Source organism: Anoplolepis gracilipes, chromosome 10 (genome assembly GCF_047496725.1).
Source record: "Anoplolepis gracilipes chromosome 10, ASM4749672v1, whole genome shotgun sequence".
In the NCBI taxonomy this organism is placed as follows: Eukaryota; Metazoa; Arthropoda; class Insecta; order Hymenoptera; family Formicidae; genus Anoplolepis; species Anoplolepis gracilipes.
Window position 1 is genome coordinate 7201605 of NC_132979.1, and position 18251 is coordinate 7219855.

General features: G+C 28.6%; 2 protein-coding genes across 2 annotated transcripts in view; one reads left to right on the forward strand and one right to left on the reverse strand.

Moving 5' to 3' along the window:
• The window catches only part of Flo2 (flotillin-2), a 63102-nt gene extending 45437 nt beyond the window's left edge, over positions 1-17665 (forward strand). Inside the window, exons 2-8 of the mRNA XM_072900091.1 lie at positions 9942-10238; positions 10374-10606; positions 10757-10876; positions 10976-11190; positions 11736-11919; positions 11990-12136; positions 12302-17665. Of these exons, the coding sequence (XP_072756192.1) occupies positions 9942-10238; positions 10374-10606; positions 10757-10876; positions 10976-11190; positions 11736-11919; positions 11990-12136; positions 12302-12331 (1226 nt within the window). The 3' untranslated portion in view covers positions 12332-17665. The remainder of the gene's footprint in view (positions 1-9941; positions 10239-10373; positions 10607-10756; positions 10877-10975; positions 11191-11735; positions 11920-11989; positions 12137-12301) is intronic.
• LOC140670499 (glucose dehydrogenase [FAD, quinone]) lies at positions 2129-6295 on the reverse strand. The gene is made up of 5 exons (XM_072901125.1): positions 6021-6295; positions 4908-5104; positions 4576-4790; positions 2833-4015; positions 2129-2399 (listed from the first exon to the last, which is right to left on the reverse strand). Exons 1-5 carry the CDS (start codon positions 6087-6089, stop codon positions 2129-2131), a joined length of 1935 nt encoding a protein of 644 aa, XP_072757226.1. The 5' UTR covers positions 6090-6295.
• Positions 17666-18251: the final 586 nt, after the last annotated feature.

Genomic DNA, 18251 nt, shown 5'->3' on the forward strand with positions numbered 1-18251 from the left:
TGGAGAATGTGCAGAGTGAAAACCAGTTGGACTCCTAGTATATCCTTTCAATGCCGACATCGTATGAAAATTTAGTGACTCCATAAAGTTCGTTGCTCTAAATCTGCGTCTTAAGACTAAACTATTTTTCATTTATCTGCATTGATTTTGCAAATATATAGTATTTTATTCTATGTGGAATATTTATAAATTTTTTTTATACATAAAATTTTTTATTTTAATAAATTTGTTTTTTTCTTTTTTTAATTTTTATTTTAATGAGCAAAGAAGAGGGGATAATATATAAATGAAAAGTTATATATTTTTTTGCAATCTAAAAATCTGATAAAATAAGATAAAAATTCTTTTTATAAATACATTTTTTGTAGTTAAGATAAATAGAGAAAGAGAGAAAAAGAGAGAAACGAGCGTAGCAAAAGTACATTTATTTTTAAAATTAACTTATTTTTGCTATGCTTACTGGAGGCAATATAATTATATCAAACGATGTTTTTATCATAAGAACTGTAAAGTATAGCGCAAATAAGAGCATTTACCCCGGTATTATTAGTATGCGATTTTGCAATAATTGATTGAATTAATAAATGAACATTAATGAATAAGGGTCTAAAGATCTCTCTCATAGGAGGGACTATATAATTGAGAATATAGGAGGGACTATATATAATTGAGAATATATATTTTTTGCAATCTAAAAATGTGATACAATAATTTTAGAAATGCATTTCTTGTAGTTAAAACAAATTTAAAGAGAGAGAAGAAAAAAAGAAACGAGCATAGCAAAAATACTTTTATTTTTTAAATAAACGTATTCTTGCTATGCTTGCTGGGGGCAATATAATTATATCACGGTTTTTTATCGTGAAATCTACAAAGTATAACGCAAGTAAGAGCATTTACCCCGGTGTTATTGGTATGTGATTTTGCAATGAACATTAATGAATAAATATCTAAAGATCTATGCACGCAACGCATTTTTTTCCTTCTTGCATGAATCTGGAAGACTCTCCTTTTTTTTATGTATGACACCGTGTCAACGTCTTTCTCTTTGCTTTCTTGGCCAACACACAGACAGAAAGACACACACACGAGTTATTCGCGCACTTTCTCTCTTCTACGATGTCTACGTGATCAACTGAGCTACGTGATCAACACGGCCTACGTGATCAACGCGGCTGTATCAATAGTACAAAAAAATTGCTTTGATGTATAAAATTTTATTACTTTAATCGTAATTAATTTACTTACAAAAGTGATATCAGAAATTTGCATCAAATTATAAAAATAAATATCATATAAAGTCAATCATTATAAAAGTACATTATTATATTTTAAAAATATTAAAATTTTTGTATAAAAGTATAAAGTGTAATTATTATTGTATATTTTAATTTATATGTTTTTTAGTATAATTGCAGAAAAAAACCTATTATATATATATATATATATTTATTTATTTATTTATTTAATAATTGTATATTTAATAGTTGTTTTGTGCAAAAAAAATTCTTTAAAAATTTTTTACAGAATATTTAATAATCACTTTGGATTCTTAACTTTGTAAAAATTAGTTGTTACTACAAAACGTTTTTATAAGAAAATTGTGATTGAATTGTTTTTGAAAAAAAATATTGTAATTTATATACATATATATATATATATATATATATATATATATATATATATATATATATATGTAATCAATTTTCAAAGAATTTTTTTTGCACAAAACAACTATTAAATATACAATTTGTTTTCTTAATATTCAATTTTAGTAGTCAATTTTTTAATGCAAATGTCGAAGTATTAATAATTATCAAATTAGCGATTAATTAAAGAAGTTTTCTTTTAAATATCAAAATGCATAATAAATTGTTAATTACATTCATTCGTTTTAATGGAATTTACTATAATTTTAATTACGTATTGCAATTAAAATATTTTTATTTAAAATTTCATTTTTAAAATACATGATGTAAAAAAATAGAAAAACTTTGCAAATGATAATCCCTTGTACTATTTTTGTTAAAAAAATGATTTCCAGTTGACGAAAGAATTTTAGAGAGTTATTAAAAAATCGTTTAATAGTTTGGAGACATATTTTATTATTTGCATAATGTACTACATGTTATCTCTGCGGCCAAGCACTATTGATCAGATCAGCTGCTTTTTCTGCTACCATCATGATACCAGCGATGGGATTCGCGTTTGGTAAGATGGGAAAGATAGAAGCATCGGCGACGCGAATGTTCGTTATACCGTGTACTCGAAGTTCTGAATCCACTACCGCGCTTGGATCGCTACTTGGTCCCATCTTGCATGTTCCGGATTGATGATTTTCGGGTCCAGTTTCTGCACGTATTTGACACATCCAAAAAGCATCCGTATCAAAATGGTAGCTAACACAATTAAAAATATGATAAAAAAATTGCAATTAAAAAAATCAACATTTAAACGCAAATAATTTTTTTATCCTTTATTGTATTAAGAGAAGAATAGGAAAGCTAAGCCTGTATTTTCTTTTATTGTTAAACTCTGCAGGGGGTGGATTAACTCTTATTGCTAATTATTCCAATATTATCAATGTGTAAACAAAGAATTACTTTGATTACATATTCGCATAATTTTTTGTTAAAGAAAAATCATTTTTTTTAAACATTACCATTTAAATGTATTAGATATTTTAAAAATATTTCACAAATGTTGTATTCCATAATGCAAATAATTTTTTTTTTAATCTTGAAGTACATATAAATATACATTCTAATCTGCTAATATATTGAGCGCATTTTGTTTACTGAGTAATAATTAATAATATGTAATAATACTTACTCGTTACATAAGGAGCTCCTCGCTTCTTCCAAACGAAGATCCCATCTCTTCATAACGGGCGTGTCGATAAGCTTGGTGACTTTTCTAATACCTTCGACCAAGATCATTAAATCTTTCTCATTCGTGAAATAATTCGGATAAATTAACGGTGGATCCAAAGGATTATTCGATCGGAGTTTTATATTGCCTCGACTCTCCGCGCACACCACCGTAGGTCTTACCACGATTTCTCTTCGATCCGTACAATCGTCGATTCTGCCATCAAAGCACTCATTTGGCAGGCCAGTTTTCGGACAGTTTGAACTGAAACCGTCGAAGAAGACTTGAATGTCTGGAATGCCTTTAATCGCATAATTGCTCTCGAGGAAAGCGGTTACTTGAGTAATGCCGGTACTAGCCAGTGGGCCAGTTTTACTTTTTAGGTATTCATTTACCGCATCCATAGTCATGGTCTCGTACGGGATGTCTCTGATGCTCATGGGAACCGCCACGGATACGTGATTGTGCAAATTTTGGCCGACCGGCAAATCTTTGTAAACTTTAATACCGAAATTAGCGAGATCTTTTTCGGGTCCTACACCAGAATTCATAAGAATATGCGGTGAGCCTACAGCACCGGCCGTCAAGATTACTTCATTGCCACACTTGACTACTTTCTTCTGGCCATTATTATCCACAAACTCCACACCGTTAGCTTTCCGTTCCCATGGGCTAATTAGAATCTTGGTAACTTGTGCGTTTGTTAGGACTCGCAGATTTCTACGATCAAAAACGGGCCTCAAGTATGCCCGTGAAGTCGTGAGACGCATACCATTCTCCGTTGTCATTGGCGCTATCATAAAACCAGTTTGATTATATTCCTTTAATTGGGAGATTTTATAACCCAGCTGGTGGGCAGCTATCAACAGCGTGTCTGCGAATTCCGGTTTATGCGGAAAATACTGAATATTAATCGAGCCGTCTTCCTTCAGACTTCTATCTTTATCTGATAAGATTAATGGATCGACTGGGTTCTCTACCCGTTCGAAATAACGAAGAGTTTCGACATAGGACCACCCAGGATTTCCCGCTTGCGCCCAACGGTTATAAATTTCGGGATGACCTCGGACGTACATCATACCGTGGAAACCGCCAGTTCCGGCAATCATTTTACCTCTTGGCCAAGTGCAGACGCCGCCTGTGTCTAAAAGGATGCCAAAACATTGATCTATTCATTCCATTTACGAGAAAAATGTTATTACAGAAATATGTCGGTAAAGCATTAACGATAACTACTTACAATTAGACAACACGCGTGTCTAAAAACTATCTTACGTCTTTAAAGCGTTTTAATATTTTCTAAATTATCTCTCTTCTTATTTATCTAATTATCTACATAATTTTTTATTTTAATAATATAAAAATTATTCAGAAAAATAATCATTATCTATCTAATATTTTATTTTAATAACATTAAAATTATTCAGAAAAATAACCATATATATCTGGAGATTGTGTAATAGATATCTACTAAAATCTAATAAAATTATTTATTTAATAATATTTATTTAATAAATCATATATCACTTATTTAATAAATTTTAATATTACAGAACATCCGAGATCTTTAGAAAATAAAAAAACTACATATAAATAAATTATAATATTTTTTATATTGTTTTATAAAGAGAATTCAAGTTCACGTATCGTTCATATGAAAACCGGGTAAAATCAAACAATATTACAAAATAATATATTTTATACTTAAACAAGCAGTAGGATGCGGTGATGTTGGTTCCGTTTTAAAATTCCAATCGAGAGACGTATTGACAGCATGAAACGCAAGTCCTGGTATTGCTGTCATAGTAGGTTCTTCCGGGCCAGCTTCGATAAGTAGAACCTTTCGCCATGAATTATCGCTCAATCTTCTCGCGATTATTGATCCTGCCACACCCGCGCCAATGATTATAAAGTCAAACCTATAAAATTGACAATATTGATAGCCGAAGAATCTTGCACTTTTAAAAGTGAAAATAGCGTCAAGCGCACCTGTAATCTATTACAAAAATTATTTTGAAGAATCTTAGATTATATACCATTCATTCTCATTCGGTGCTGTGTCGCTACCCAATCGTCGACAAGGATCAGCAATGTCACATCTGGAGGTCATCACATTTTGAACTAGTGTCATAAAAGTGCTGTTGCCTTTACAAGAATAACTCATGTATTTTGTATCTTCAAACTGGCAGGAGCAACATCTGCTGACTGCGTTGTTACTGCTTACTTGATCTGGCTGAAATAATAACCGCTTTAAACGAGCAATGAATGAAAACTTTCGTTATTCAAAAGTAGAAATTTATAATTATCTAACAAGTAAATTTCAACTGCTCCGAAAACTTACGTGTGTGCGATTTCTTTTAATATAAAATAAATACCAAGACTAAAACTTGTATACCAATGATAAGAAAAATATACATTCCTCAACCAGAGAAAGTAATCAAAGCTACTTAGTGATTGCGATCAGAGCAATAAAAAAAAATATTTAATAATTGCGTCTACTCTAGTGTGTGAGAAAAATGTTTCTCGATAAATTTTAATGCACTTATACAAATTTAATGTTTAACCTTAGCCCATATGATAACACCCGCATTTTCTTAATTGTGTTGTCCGAATTATTGTGAGATTTTTTTTTTGTAAGGTACGCTGCCCGCAGCTACTAAATTCAATGTTCTCTCTATATCTGATAGAATTCGAACCACAGAAAAGGATGCACTTGAACTACAAACGAATGCATTCAAATGATAACATAAACACGACGGCATTGATGATTATATATTTTTTTAAAATATTTAAAAACAAATATACGAGCACTTTAATGTGCTTAAAATATATTGGACATATGTTTTCGTGTATAAAAGATGGCATGATAAAATTAAAAATGGTATATATTTTAAAAATACAAGATTAAAACTTTAAATCGTGACGTGCAACATAATTTTCTCTTCCTTTTCTATTATTTTATAATGGATGCGCTAGCATTTTTTATGACTTAAATATCATTTTTTTGACATAAGTATCATTTCTAGCTAAACGGCTAAAGTATTGATAAAATATTGATTGTGTTATTTTAATTATATATTTCAGAATAAGAAAGGTAGCACATTAAAATCAATATAATTTCGATATTAGGACAATATTATTTTATTTACCTGATCTGCCTTGGTTGGAGTAGCGATGACATAGTGCGCGAAGGCTAACAAAAAGAAGTACCATTGCATATCTGCAATTTAAATATCAATTTGATCAATAGATCAAAAATTAAAAAAGAAAGAGAGAAAAAAAATTAATGGAAAACAAATAATAATGAACCAAAAATTGTATATATGTGAATGGGAATTTATAAATATTATTATTTAGTAAGTAAATAATTTTGTTATAATTTACTGAGTACATATTATTATATCTTTTAATGAAATAAGTCAACGTTCGATCACTTTTTTGTCATAGATTATATTTATTAAAATACAGACATCACGCTCATTCATGAAAGAATAAATACTCACTTGATCAATAGTTTTAACTTACGTCAATTCAAGTTGATTTTCTCTCTAACAGTAGGAGAAAATCAATCAATTGTAATTTGTGAGCATATTATTAAAGATAATAGCATACCATATCACTCTATCAAATAATATTAAGCATTATATAATTTATGTAACTTTACGTGTGTGTGCTATGTTACTTAATTAATTTTAATCGATTTCTTTTAATTTTATTTTTATTTTATCTATTTATTTACTAATGATATAAGTATTAAATGCGCGCGTTATAATAATATAACGTATTAAAATAATTAACTCTTTAACGTCATTTACACTTTAAATAATCTGAAAGAATGCATTACGTCCAAAAGTAAAAATACATTATTACCTGTTTGTGACAAATTTTGTGATAAATTTAAATAATAATCGAAGAGCACGTATTTTACGATAAGGCTCGATTAATATGTATGTATATATCTAGGAAAGATATCTTCATTCGAAAATAAAATAAGACAGGCGTGATATACACTATTCAAGAAAATCACGTGTGGTCAAGAGCATATCTCTTTTCGTCGACAAAGAGAACACATATGGTGTGACGTCATTCATCGTTTAGCTCCGAGTAAGATACACAGAATACAGATTTGATTAACTTCAAGGAAGAGACTTATAAAGTTATCAATGTTTAAAAAAGTCAAGGAAATAAACATTTCGGATTTTCCAATTGTTTACATTCGACAGATTATTGAAAAATTTTTTATAGTGAAAAAAGAGAAAAAATAATTAATTATACATTGAGCTGAAACATATCACGAAAGACCTTAATAATTTTTTTCTAATCTTTAGTAGCACTGTTATTACTTTTTGAATAATTATTCAATATTACTTTTGAATTATGAATTATGAATTATGCATTGGATTGTAAAAAAATACAAGCAATTTATGATATGTTCAAACTATATAAAAATTTTTTATAGTGGAAAAAAAGAGAAAAAAATAAGACAAAAAATAATGAATTATAAATTCAGCTGAAACTTATCAAGGAAGATTTTTATAATTTTCTTCCAATCTTTAATAGCATTACCATTAGGTACACTTTTGAATAATTATTCAATATTACTTTTGAATTATGAATTATACATTGAATTATGGAAAAATACAAGCATTTACAATGTTTACAAACTATATTTCATACTTTAAATTACTAGGTTCGTTAGAAAAATTTCCGCGAATTAAGAATTATAGTCGCAAAATACTTAATGGCGAGAAGATAATCGATTTTCTTCTATGTGGTTAAATTAATGCTTAGAATGAAAATTACTTGAAAATTACTATGAAAATATTTACATTATCCAATCATTAGAACAATTTACTCATATTATTTTTTTACAATGTATTTATATTATTCTTATTATTCATTATTATGGAAATTTCCTTCTTTATTAGTAAATTAATTTCCAAGTAAAATAATTTGCAAGATATAAGGAATATTCACAAAGGATATTTTCATGAGAGAAAGAAAATATCTTTATATTACATATAAATATATTTTAATTTTTAATATCACATATAATATACAGAATTTAAATGAATTTTTATAATTATATTTTCACGATAAGGAACTCATAATCGAAACTAATATTTATACAAGATGCTCTTAGAAGGTATAAAATAAAAATAGAGAGTTATCTTTATATTGCTTCACGTGTTATTCCATATAATTTTTTTAAAGTCTTACCGAATAATAATCCTTCTGGTTATTTAGGCGTGACTTCTAACTTCAGTCAGAGTTACCCCGTTGACGGGTGTACAATTTATGCTGGTTTGTGAGAGAAAATAAACTCTGTTCCAGCGATTTATATTTTGGATATAGGGGGGCGCTCTGCCATTGCGTATGTGATAAAAGAAGACAGCTTAACAAAAAATATCACCCACTTGTGCATACCGATTAAACATTATTATATTCTGTGATCTGAGGATAAATACACGTGTGTGTATCAAAAGTAATATTGAATAACACACACGCACATACAGAAGTAAATTTTGCGTAATATACATATTTTATAATTGTGTTGATATACTGATATTGAATTTATATATATTCTATATATATCAAATTTATATATTTATATATATATATATATTATCATTGTAAATGCAATTAAAAGCTATGAGAAAAAAATTATGAAGAAACTCATTTTAAATGCAAGAATCGCATTATCAATAAATACAAATAACACTCAAAATTTATGTACTTGTTGTGTATGACATGTATGTAATGTATGTGGCATGACATAATATCTGAACTTTTCAAGTTTATTCTAGTATTCAAATATATGCGTGTCTTTTCTATATCTATAATTATAATAAAATAACTTCGTATTATTGATTAATAATGAAAGATTTGCATAATTTGTTTGCAATCTTCAATAGCAGTATCATTACTTTTTGAATAATTATTTAATATTACTTTTGAATTATGAATTATGAATTAGACATTGGGTTGTGAAAAAATGCAACCATTTTACGATATTTATAAACTATATTCATATTTAAATTACTAGTTTCATTTAAAAAACTTATGCGAATAAAGAATTATAGTTGCAAAATACCTAATTATTAAAAATTAATTTAGTTACTTAAATTATTAAAAATCAATTTTATTTTATTTATTATATATTGCTAAAATATCTTTTTATTGTATCTAAAGATTCATTCTATTTTATTTAATACAGATTACTACATTGCCTTAATCTGCAATTAAATTATTGAAGATTTTTGAGATGCACTCTGATACATATATTTATCATGAGCATCATGATTCACGCAATTAAATCCATATGTGTCATATATATCATTTTTTGATTTATATGCATGCTATGTGCACAACACGTTATTTACCAACAATGTAGCAGTAGATTGTCAAATTGATAAAAGTATAAATAATATAAGCTAACAATTTAAAAATTCGTGCAACTTAATAAAGCAATATTTACGATTAAAATTTGATTGCAGTTTATCTTAAAATCTTTAGGATAAATCGTGAAAAAATTAACAATATAACAATTTTCAAACGCGTTTTAATAATATATTGAATTATTTCATAGAACGTTTAGACAATTTTGATGATAAGATGCAAATATAATATGTTATTTATTATATTCAATATCATATATATATTTCTTAGATTTTATAACTGTTGTCTTCGTGGGAACTTATCTCATACGTGTGCGTCGTCTCATTACCATGACCAGGTGCTAATTTTTTAATTTTTGACAGTTCATTGAATTCTAGATTTATCGTAAAGTCAAAAATCATTTGCTCGAAACGTTAATCAATATATTACATATATTTACGATATCGCATATCACGTGTGTAACGATGTGATTTAAATAAATATTTGCAAGGATTATATATTTAATAAAACACGATCACAAATAGATAATTTATCGAGTATTTATTATAAATAACTTGTTTTTATTCAATTCTGTGCTTATAAATATAATTCCATAAATTCCCAAGGAAAGTAAAATATTAAGATAAATGTTTTTCATTCATAATTCATATACAAATTTCTTCATATTTCAGGAGGATGTTGCGGCTCGATGAGGAAAAGGACTATCGTTGGCGGATACGCATTCACTTGGTGGTTCGTCACTGACGTGCAACGATTGTCACTGGAGGTGATGACTCTGAATCCAGTGTGCGAGAGCGTAGAAACGGCGCAAGGTGTACCGCTAACAGTCACCGGAGTAGCGCAATGCAAAATCATGAAGGCCGACGAGTTATTGCATACTGCCAGTGAACAGTTTCTCGGGAAAAGTGTTCACGAGATCAAAACAACTATTTTATCAACCTTGGAGGGCCACCTACGTGCCATATTAGGTACATTTCCTTATTCTCGGCATTTATTAAATCAATAAAGAAATTGAATATTCTTAAAACAATAATTAATCATTCGCTAATAAGCTAAGAAGCTATTATTCTAATGGTTTTAAAAGAGAATACATTGTTTCTCAGGAACACTCTCGGTGGAGGAAGTCTACAAGGACCGAGATCAATTTGCAGCTCTTGTGCGGGAAGTTGCCGCGCCGGATGTTGGTCGTATGGGCATCGAGATCCTCTCATTCACGATAAAGGACGTTTACGATGATGTTCAATATTTGATATCACTAGGCAAAGCCCAGACAGCTGCCGTTAAAAGAGATGCTGATGTTGGCGTCGCCGAAGCAAATCGAGATGCTGGTATTAGGGTATGTTTCAGCAGCCGGTATTGTGTATGGATTAATTGAGAAATTTGTTATCGAACATCAATATAAGAGAAAGACAATGTATACTTTCGCAAGTTGTTACTTAATATAATTTTAATCGACCTCGTAATGTTTTACATTGTTCCATAACAGGAAGCGGAATGTGAGAAATCGGCAATGGACATAAAATATAATACTGATACGAAGATAGAGGACAACGCGAGACTCTATCAATTGCAGAAAGCTAACTTTGATCAGGAAGTAAACACAGCTGTAAGTATAATATTTTTCACGAACTACGTATGATTAACATTTTCAATATAGAGTTTTAATCATGATTGTTGTTACATATTTATTTTTTTCTGATCACAGAAAGCCGAGGCTCAGTTGGCTTACGAACTTCAAGCGGCGAAAATAAAGCAACGGATACGAAATGAAGAGATACAAATAGAAGTTGTGGAAAGGCGCAAGCAAATCGAAGTCGAAGAACAAGAAGTCCGCCGAAAAGAACACGAACTCCAGAGCACAGTACGATTACCAGCTGAAGCGGAATATTATAAAATGGGAAGAATAGCTGAGGGAAAAAGGTTAAGGATTTCTCTCATAATAGAGCCATAAAACAGGAAAAAATATTATTATCTTATTATCTCATCATATCATCATTAATTTTATAGAAAATACTTTACCATAAGTTCATATAAGAATTTATACAAGAAAAGCTGAAAAAACTTAATTAACTTCATAGCAAAAAAAAGTTTTTTTAATGTCTTGCAACTTTAAAATCTTTTCAATAAGAAAACAAAAAATTAAACCATAAATACAAATAGAACGTAATTAAATGCATATACGATAAATTTGTTTTCTTAAAATCAAATGCTAGATTCATACAATAAGATACTTATTTTGCAAATACTATTTTAAAAAATTAAACATTATCTTGTGCTATCTTGGAAAGTGTCTTAAAAAAGTTAAAAAGTAAAGTATTCTATTTAATGAAAAATTGTATGTAACAGGTTTTTTTTTCTATAAAATTATCAAATAATAAATTGTGTCAGATGGCAATTGTTAATGAATGTAACTCATATGACGTTTATACATTTTTCATATAATGTTTAAATACTGTCCTCTTCAGAACTCAGACTTTGAACGTTGCGAAAGCCGAAGCTGAGAAGATTCGATTGATCGGAGAGGCCGAGGCTCATGCTTTCGAAGCTGTCGGTGTATCGGAAGCAGAACGTATGCGAATGAAAGCAGCGGTTTATAAGAAGTATGGTGAAGCAGCTATACTCAATATCACTTTGAATGCCTTGCCAAAGGTGAGTGTTACTTTTTATATTTTTTGTAATATACATTATGTTGCGAACAATGATATTTCTCTTTTTACAGATTGCAGCCGAAGTCGCGGCGCCATTAGCAAGAACAGAAGAAATCGTACTTCTCGGTGGAAGCGACGTGACTAGCGGAGAATTTACACGTCTCGTAGGTCAAGTACCTCCAGCTGTACATGCATTGACTGGTGTAGATCTTTCCAAAGTTAGTTTATTCACACTTTTCTATTTTTTTTTCATTTTTCTTGATAAATATATAACTTCAATAAAAAGTCAAGTATTGCTTGGCAAACATGCATCTTCGTATCTAGACGCTATTACATAAACATGAGCAAATATTATAGATTCATATATGTTGTTTTGTGTTTAGGTATTAGGAAAAATACCAGGCGCAAAGTAATGCTGGACAGTGATTTAAAGACAGCGACCGGGCGAATGAACTTGGAATCAATTTGAGAAGGTGCAAAATCTATACTGCCAAAGGTTTCTCTGCAGTTGTATTATCTATCGACGATACTCTCCTCTTTTTCCTCTTTCCTAAATTTTACTCTACCTCAAGTTTAGCCGAAACAGCGAATCTTGCACGCCAGCGGACACGTTTTGTTAATACCCTTTATCGCGCAAATGAAACCATTTTACTTGCCCGCGTGTTTTCGCATGTTTTTTTTATTTTATACACAATGCACACATTGTGCAATAACATTGCATTTTGTTGGTGAATCATTGCAATCATGACTCAAAAGACGAGCGATTAACGCGATTTAGTTATTATGCCAAAAATATGTATTTACAAAATGCGACAATCCAAAGATTTCGATATATCTTGTTCCAATTATAAATACTTTTTCTTAATTCGTGAAAAAGCACTGCCCATGGCTGTGCCTAAGACAGAAACGTTTATAAATGCATCGCAATCTGATAATCTGCTTGCTATTGGTGAACTGCATAAAGCAACAACGTTTAATTGATATAAAAGATATTAATTTAACATTTTATCAGAAGGAATTTTATCAGAAAGAATAAGAAATCACAATAAAGAACATTTGTTCGTTTTCATAAATGTACAGAACGAATATCTCTGGGTTATATGTTCTAACTTAAAATGAATTTGGGGTCCCAAAATAAGTATAAAAAATTCCTTTAGAGATATGTTCATCTTATTTAAAAGATATTAACATCTAAACATTTTAAGGTATATAATAGTATTTTATTATTTCATTATATTTTGTTGTTTGGTTACAAATTATCTCGAACAGTACTTATAGTCCCAAGACTAGTTTAATCTAATAATTACTAGCAGATAAACTTAATTTTAAAAAGTAATCTCAATTTTGGATCCAGTTAGATAAACCGTTAGTCTTGAGTCTCTACTTTGAATATTAATGTTCAAGAGGTTTAAGAGAAATTAAATGAATATCGAGTTCTTTAATGAAAACACTTTATTCTTGACAATCTTCTTACAAACAACTGATATGTTGAACGCTTATAGGCTTGCGTAAGAATGAACAAAAATAAAGTTGTATTATTTTTCACATAGTTTACATCACACTCAAATCTTAGCTCGTTTTTATATTACTATTTAAATTGAGAAGTATTTTATATATATATATATATATATATAGCTATTTTTAAACGATTTTTATAATATATCTGCAAATTCTAGAGATAACTTTGTATTAATAGTCATATAATAAGTTTATTTATCATTCTTAACCAAAACTTTGAATGTTAATATTTTGTAAATAAGGCGTTGCAAGTACCGATATCTTCACAGAGGAACTTTCTTACTTATTTTGATATTTATATTTTAAATTAGAACATATTTAATTCTGAAAAAATATTCAATTTTTATCATGTTGCTAATATTATATTCTGAAAAACTACTCGCTTCTATAGTAAGCAACAATTGAATGATAAAAGAATGATAAAAAGAGAAGAGAAAAAATTTGAAAAGGAAAAGTATAATCTCTCTTAAATAATTTAATGATTTTAATGTACAAAATTGATAATGAATATGTCAAATGGGAAATAAGCCTATTAAATCACTGCCAAAAATCCTTTTCGCTCTTTCCAAAATTCTTCAAAATATTATTTAATGAATTGTTAACAAATGTTCTCTTGTTTTGATTTGTTTTACAAGAGATGTGCAAAATATATTGTGATTCGTAGTACAATTGAAAGGATGATAAACATTATCAGATAAATATTATCGATAAAAGATAGCTAAAAATACCATTCAAGCTTAAAAACGGATAGACACTATTAATTTCTCAATTTTCAAAGTCATTTTTCTCATAAAATAAGTGTCGTACAAAAAATTTTATTCTACATTTCGGACTTAAGTATTATATTATACAAGAAATTATTTTTTTGTACAATAGTTACATTACAGGATACATTATATTATGTTTACACAATTAAATTACAAAAAAAATGTTTTTTTTTAAATTTTATTTAAATACGAATATTTGTGTGTGTATACTGTCTTAACAATTAGTTTGTGCATTTTGCTTAATTTAACGAATATATATATAATAATAAACAGCTACTAATTAATATACTGAAATTTAAAGTTTAAATATAAAACGATATAAATAAGAATTTCGATATCATTGTGTTCAATGTAATAAAGTGATTTAACAAAAGAGAGAAAAAGAAGGAGTAGCCATTCAACGCGGTTCAGGACGTGCGATTAGGTACCGTCCGTAGTCGTTATATACATATATTTAGAGCCACATGTAATAGCTTATAAGTTTCTAGTTCCGTGAAACAGAAAGAAGAAAAAAATGCGCCACGCAAGCGTATTTAATGCAATTTAATCATATTACATTCACTAACATTCATTATATATTCTCGGTTGACCACGCATCGGAATTCACGGTTAAACATTAAAGTAAAAAAAAAAAACGTATTCCAAGCTGAAACAAGTGCCAATTTGTACATACAATATCGACTCATTGATCGAGGAAACTGGATGATCTGAATAAAAGTTCGATATTATTTGTACAATAATTCATTAATTACTATGTGCAAGTTATAAAAATAATATATATACATAGTACCTCATTATTCATTTATTTTTATACACGCAATATTATCTTGAATATTTTCTTATCGTGTATAGATTTTATTAGTTTAGTTTGAGATTATATTTAGTTTATGAGTATATTTTTTTATTTATAATATATTCGTATAAAGTATAAAATACGAGAAGTAGTACATTATAGAATAGACATATTAATATTGTTATTTTATTTGTATTATTGGTCACTTATTATTTAATATGTGCATTCACATATATTTAATACAATTAATATTATTGAAGAATGTATAATATGAATGAATATTCTTCTATGAATCCTTGTGATTATTGAAAAGGGAAGTCAAGAGGTATAAAACCGCTAGCTAGGAAAGCAAGTCTTCCCAAAATGCTTAGCATTGTAGAGCAGTACAAAAGGAAAAGTTAAAACTTCCTTCTAAAGAAAATAATAATAATCCAATAAGAAATTAAGAATAATTAATTATTCTACCTTTAATTAAGATTGTTTTAAATATTAATAATAAAATTAAAAATTCTGTAGCTAAAAATGAAAAAAATATTAATAGACATTTGATTGATTTTTTTAAAGGTTTAGTGCATTTTTCTCTTTTCCGATGAGTAGTCAATACGAGAAAGCAGACACTATGCGCGCGCGCGCGCAGAGAGAGAAAGAGAAATACAGATAAACACACCGATAGACACATGCAAAATTAAATAGAATAATTACGAGTTTTTGTGACAAATCCGAAAATCTGCTTATATTGTAGTATATAATTATCGAAAAATAATCGTGTCAAAATCAGATTCTTCTAATCTACAAATCTATTGACAATGAATCAAATGTCATTTCCATTTCTGTCAATGAAATTCTAAGATAACATAATCTCGTGGAAAATTCGATATAATTGATTAATACTAACACGCTATAACTTCTTCTGCATATGCTTTATTGCTAAAGCGTATTCTACTGTAATGCTTCTTTCTCTCTCTTTTTTTTCTCTTTCGTCCTTTCTCGCTAGCTCGTTTGCCTTCTATAAAAGTTAAATAACAACCATCAGAACGTTCCCTAATTAACTGTGTCCTTAGTAAAATAAGAAAGAGATCGCGATTGTTCCAGTCTAGTTAAGTAAAATGCGTTTACGCGATATAGACGATATATCGTAAAAATATATAATATAGTTTCTATATCGGACCACATATATTTGTTTGCTAACATGATATAACTCATGCAAAAGGTATTTTATTTGTTCACATGGATTAATATTTCTTTTTATACTAAAACAAATCGAATTGTCACGATGCACAATAATATGTTTCGTAACGTTTCGTACTTTAAATTAAACATTCAATCAAACTCGATCTCTGAACGCATCGTTTATACAAGTACGTGCACGATTTACTTTTATACACACAATCAAATTCGAGGGGATGAAATTTCCTATAGTGTACTATTTTTAGCTAATTCCATCCTCTGTAAATGAAATGTATTTATGACACCTATCCGTACACACTGTTTGCTGTGTGTGTTTTTTTTGTATGCGCGTACGCATATACGTGTACACGCGTGCGAACGTATATGTGTGTGTGTGTGTGTGTGTGTGTGTGTGTGTGTGCAAGTAATTGATTTTCTTTCCTTCTTATTACGACTTTCACAATAGCATTAAAATGTTACACTTGGCAAGCCATTACTTTTTGTTTTTCCTTTATATGCAAATTATTCAGAATAATTCAAGTAGATATTATTCCATGCAACTTTCTCTTCTTCTATTTTTTTTCTATTATCAATTGCGTAAATAAATATGCTAATAACGTTATTCTATACACACATACACGCGCACGTGCGCGCACAAACATAGAATAAGTATATACAGAATGTTTCAAATCAAGAACAAAAATGAATACTCTTGTCAAAAATACTACTTCATCAAAAAAAATAAGCGTATATTTTTCCTGTTTGAAAAAAATTCAAAAAAGTGCGTAGCTTCTTCATCGATATTGTAATTTTTAGTGAATGAAATTAAATGAAATGAAATTAATATATTAAAAAGAGATTATGTAATATAATTATACATTTTTTTTTATTCATGCTTTGTGTGTTCTCTCTCATACATATTTTGAAATATCTGCGTGACGTCAAAGACCCTTAAATTCACTGCTTGAAAGCACTATGTATTGTGTAGATGCACCCTATGTGAATTTTATTGTATTACGAGCAACTGATATTTTTGTGTTTACCAATACGATATGTTGTGAACAAATACGATTCTCCTCAATAAGAATCTCTATATTGTAAGTCACATGAGACGCGCCAACGCGTAATATATAACATATGCCATCGTGATAATTTATAATGGCGAATATCTGCAGAAATTCGCGATATACATCTGTGAATAACCGACCAAAAGTAAAAAAAAAAAAAAAAAAAAAAAAAGAAAGAAGAATGTCTTAGAAAAGCCCATAATTTTAGATAGAAATTCAAAATTGTACCGAGAAATATCTAAAGAGAATAATATGAATCTAGTCTTTTGTAAACGGTGAATACAAAATAATGTATATTTTGAAAATTATGCTAGAGGCGTCTCGATGCATAGATAGAGAGGACAATATTATTGTGTCATATTCTACTTTAATTGAAAGTAATGAAACACAATGTGAAATTAGTGCATATTTTTAATAAATGGATCACAAAATTAATTCCCCGATTATTCCAGCGATCATACTCATTCCTGATAAATGCTGATAGTAAATTTAATGATAAATATAAAAGATAAATACTGTACAATGCTTTTGATTTTATTCATCATATAAACTGCAATGTAATCTCTATTCTATTTTATTTCAAATAGAAATACTTGCATATGTCAAAATTTTAGTTAATCAGATTCTATACAATATACAGAATTAAATTTTACATCTGTCTATAAAATATACTAAGTCTATAATATAATTAATCTTTTTTTTATTTTCAAGTTAGATATTTTTAAATATATCCAAATATTTATTTATATCACATATTTTAAAATATATAACGCTATATTTCTTATTTTTATTTTGTATATATAATTAGTTTATATTAATTTGTATACACAATTAATTTATCTATATAAAACCCTAATTATGATAATGAATTCTCTTATGATTATAAGAAAAAGTAGCATTGAATTGACCAATCAGGCTAAAGAAATCTTCGCTTTGTCTTAATTGGTCAATTGAAAACTGCTTCACGGCTAGAATTTTCGAACGCACCAAGTATTTACGCTAAATAATCGACACATGCGCA

Coding starts and splice junctions, on each gene's coding strand:
- LOC140670499 (XM_072901125.1), bottom strand. CDS start 6,089: ATGCAATGGTACTTCTTTTTGTTAGCCTTCGCGCACTATGTCATCGCT. Junction 5,105..6,020: donor CTCCAACCAAGGCAGATCAG/GTAAATAAAATA, acceptor TTATTATTTCAG/CCAGATCAAGTAAGCAGTAA. Junction 2,400..2,832: donor AGGAGCTCCTTATGTAACGA/GTAAGTATTATT, acceptor TAATTGTGTTAG/CTACCATTTTGATACGGATG.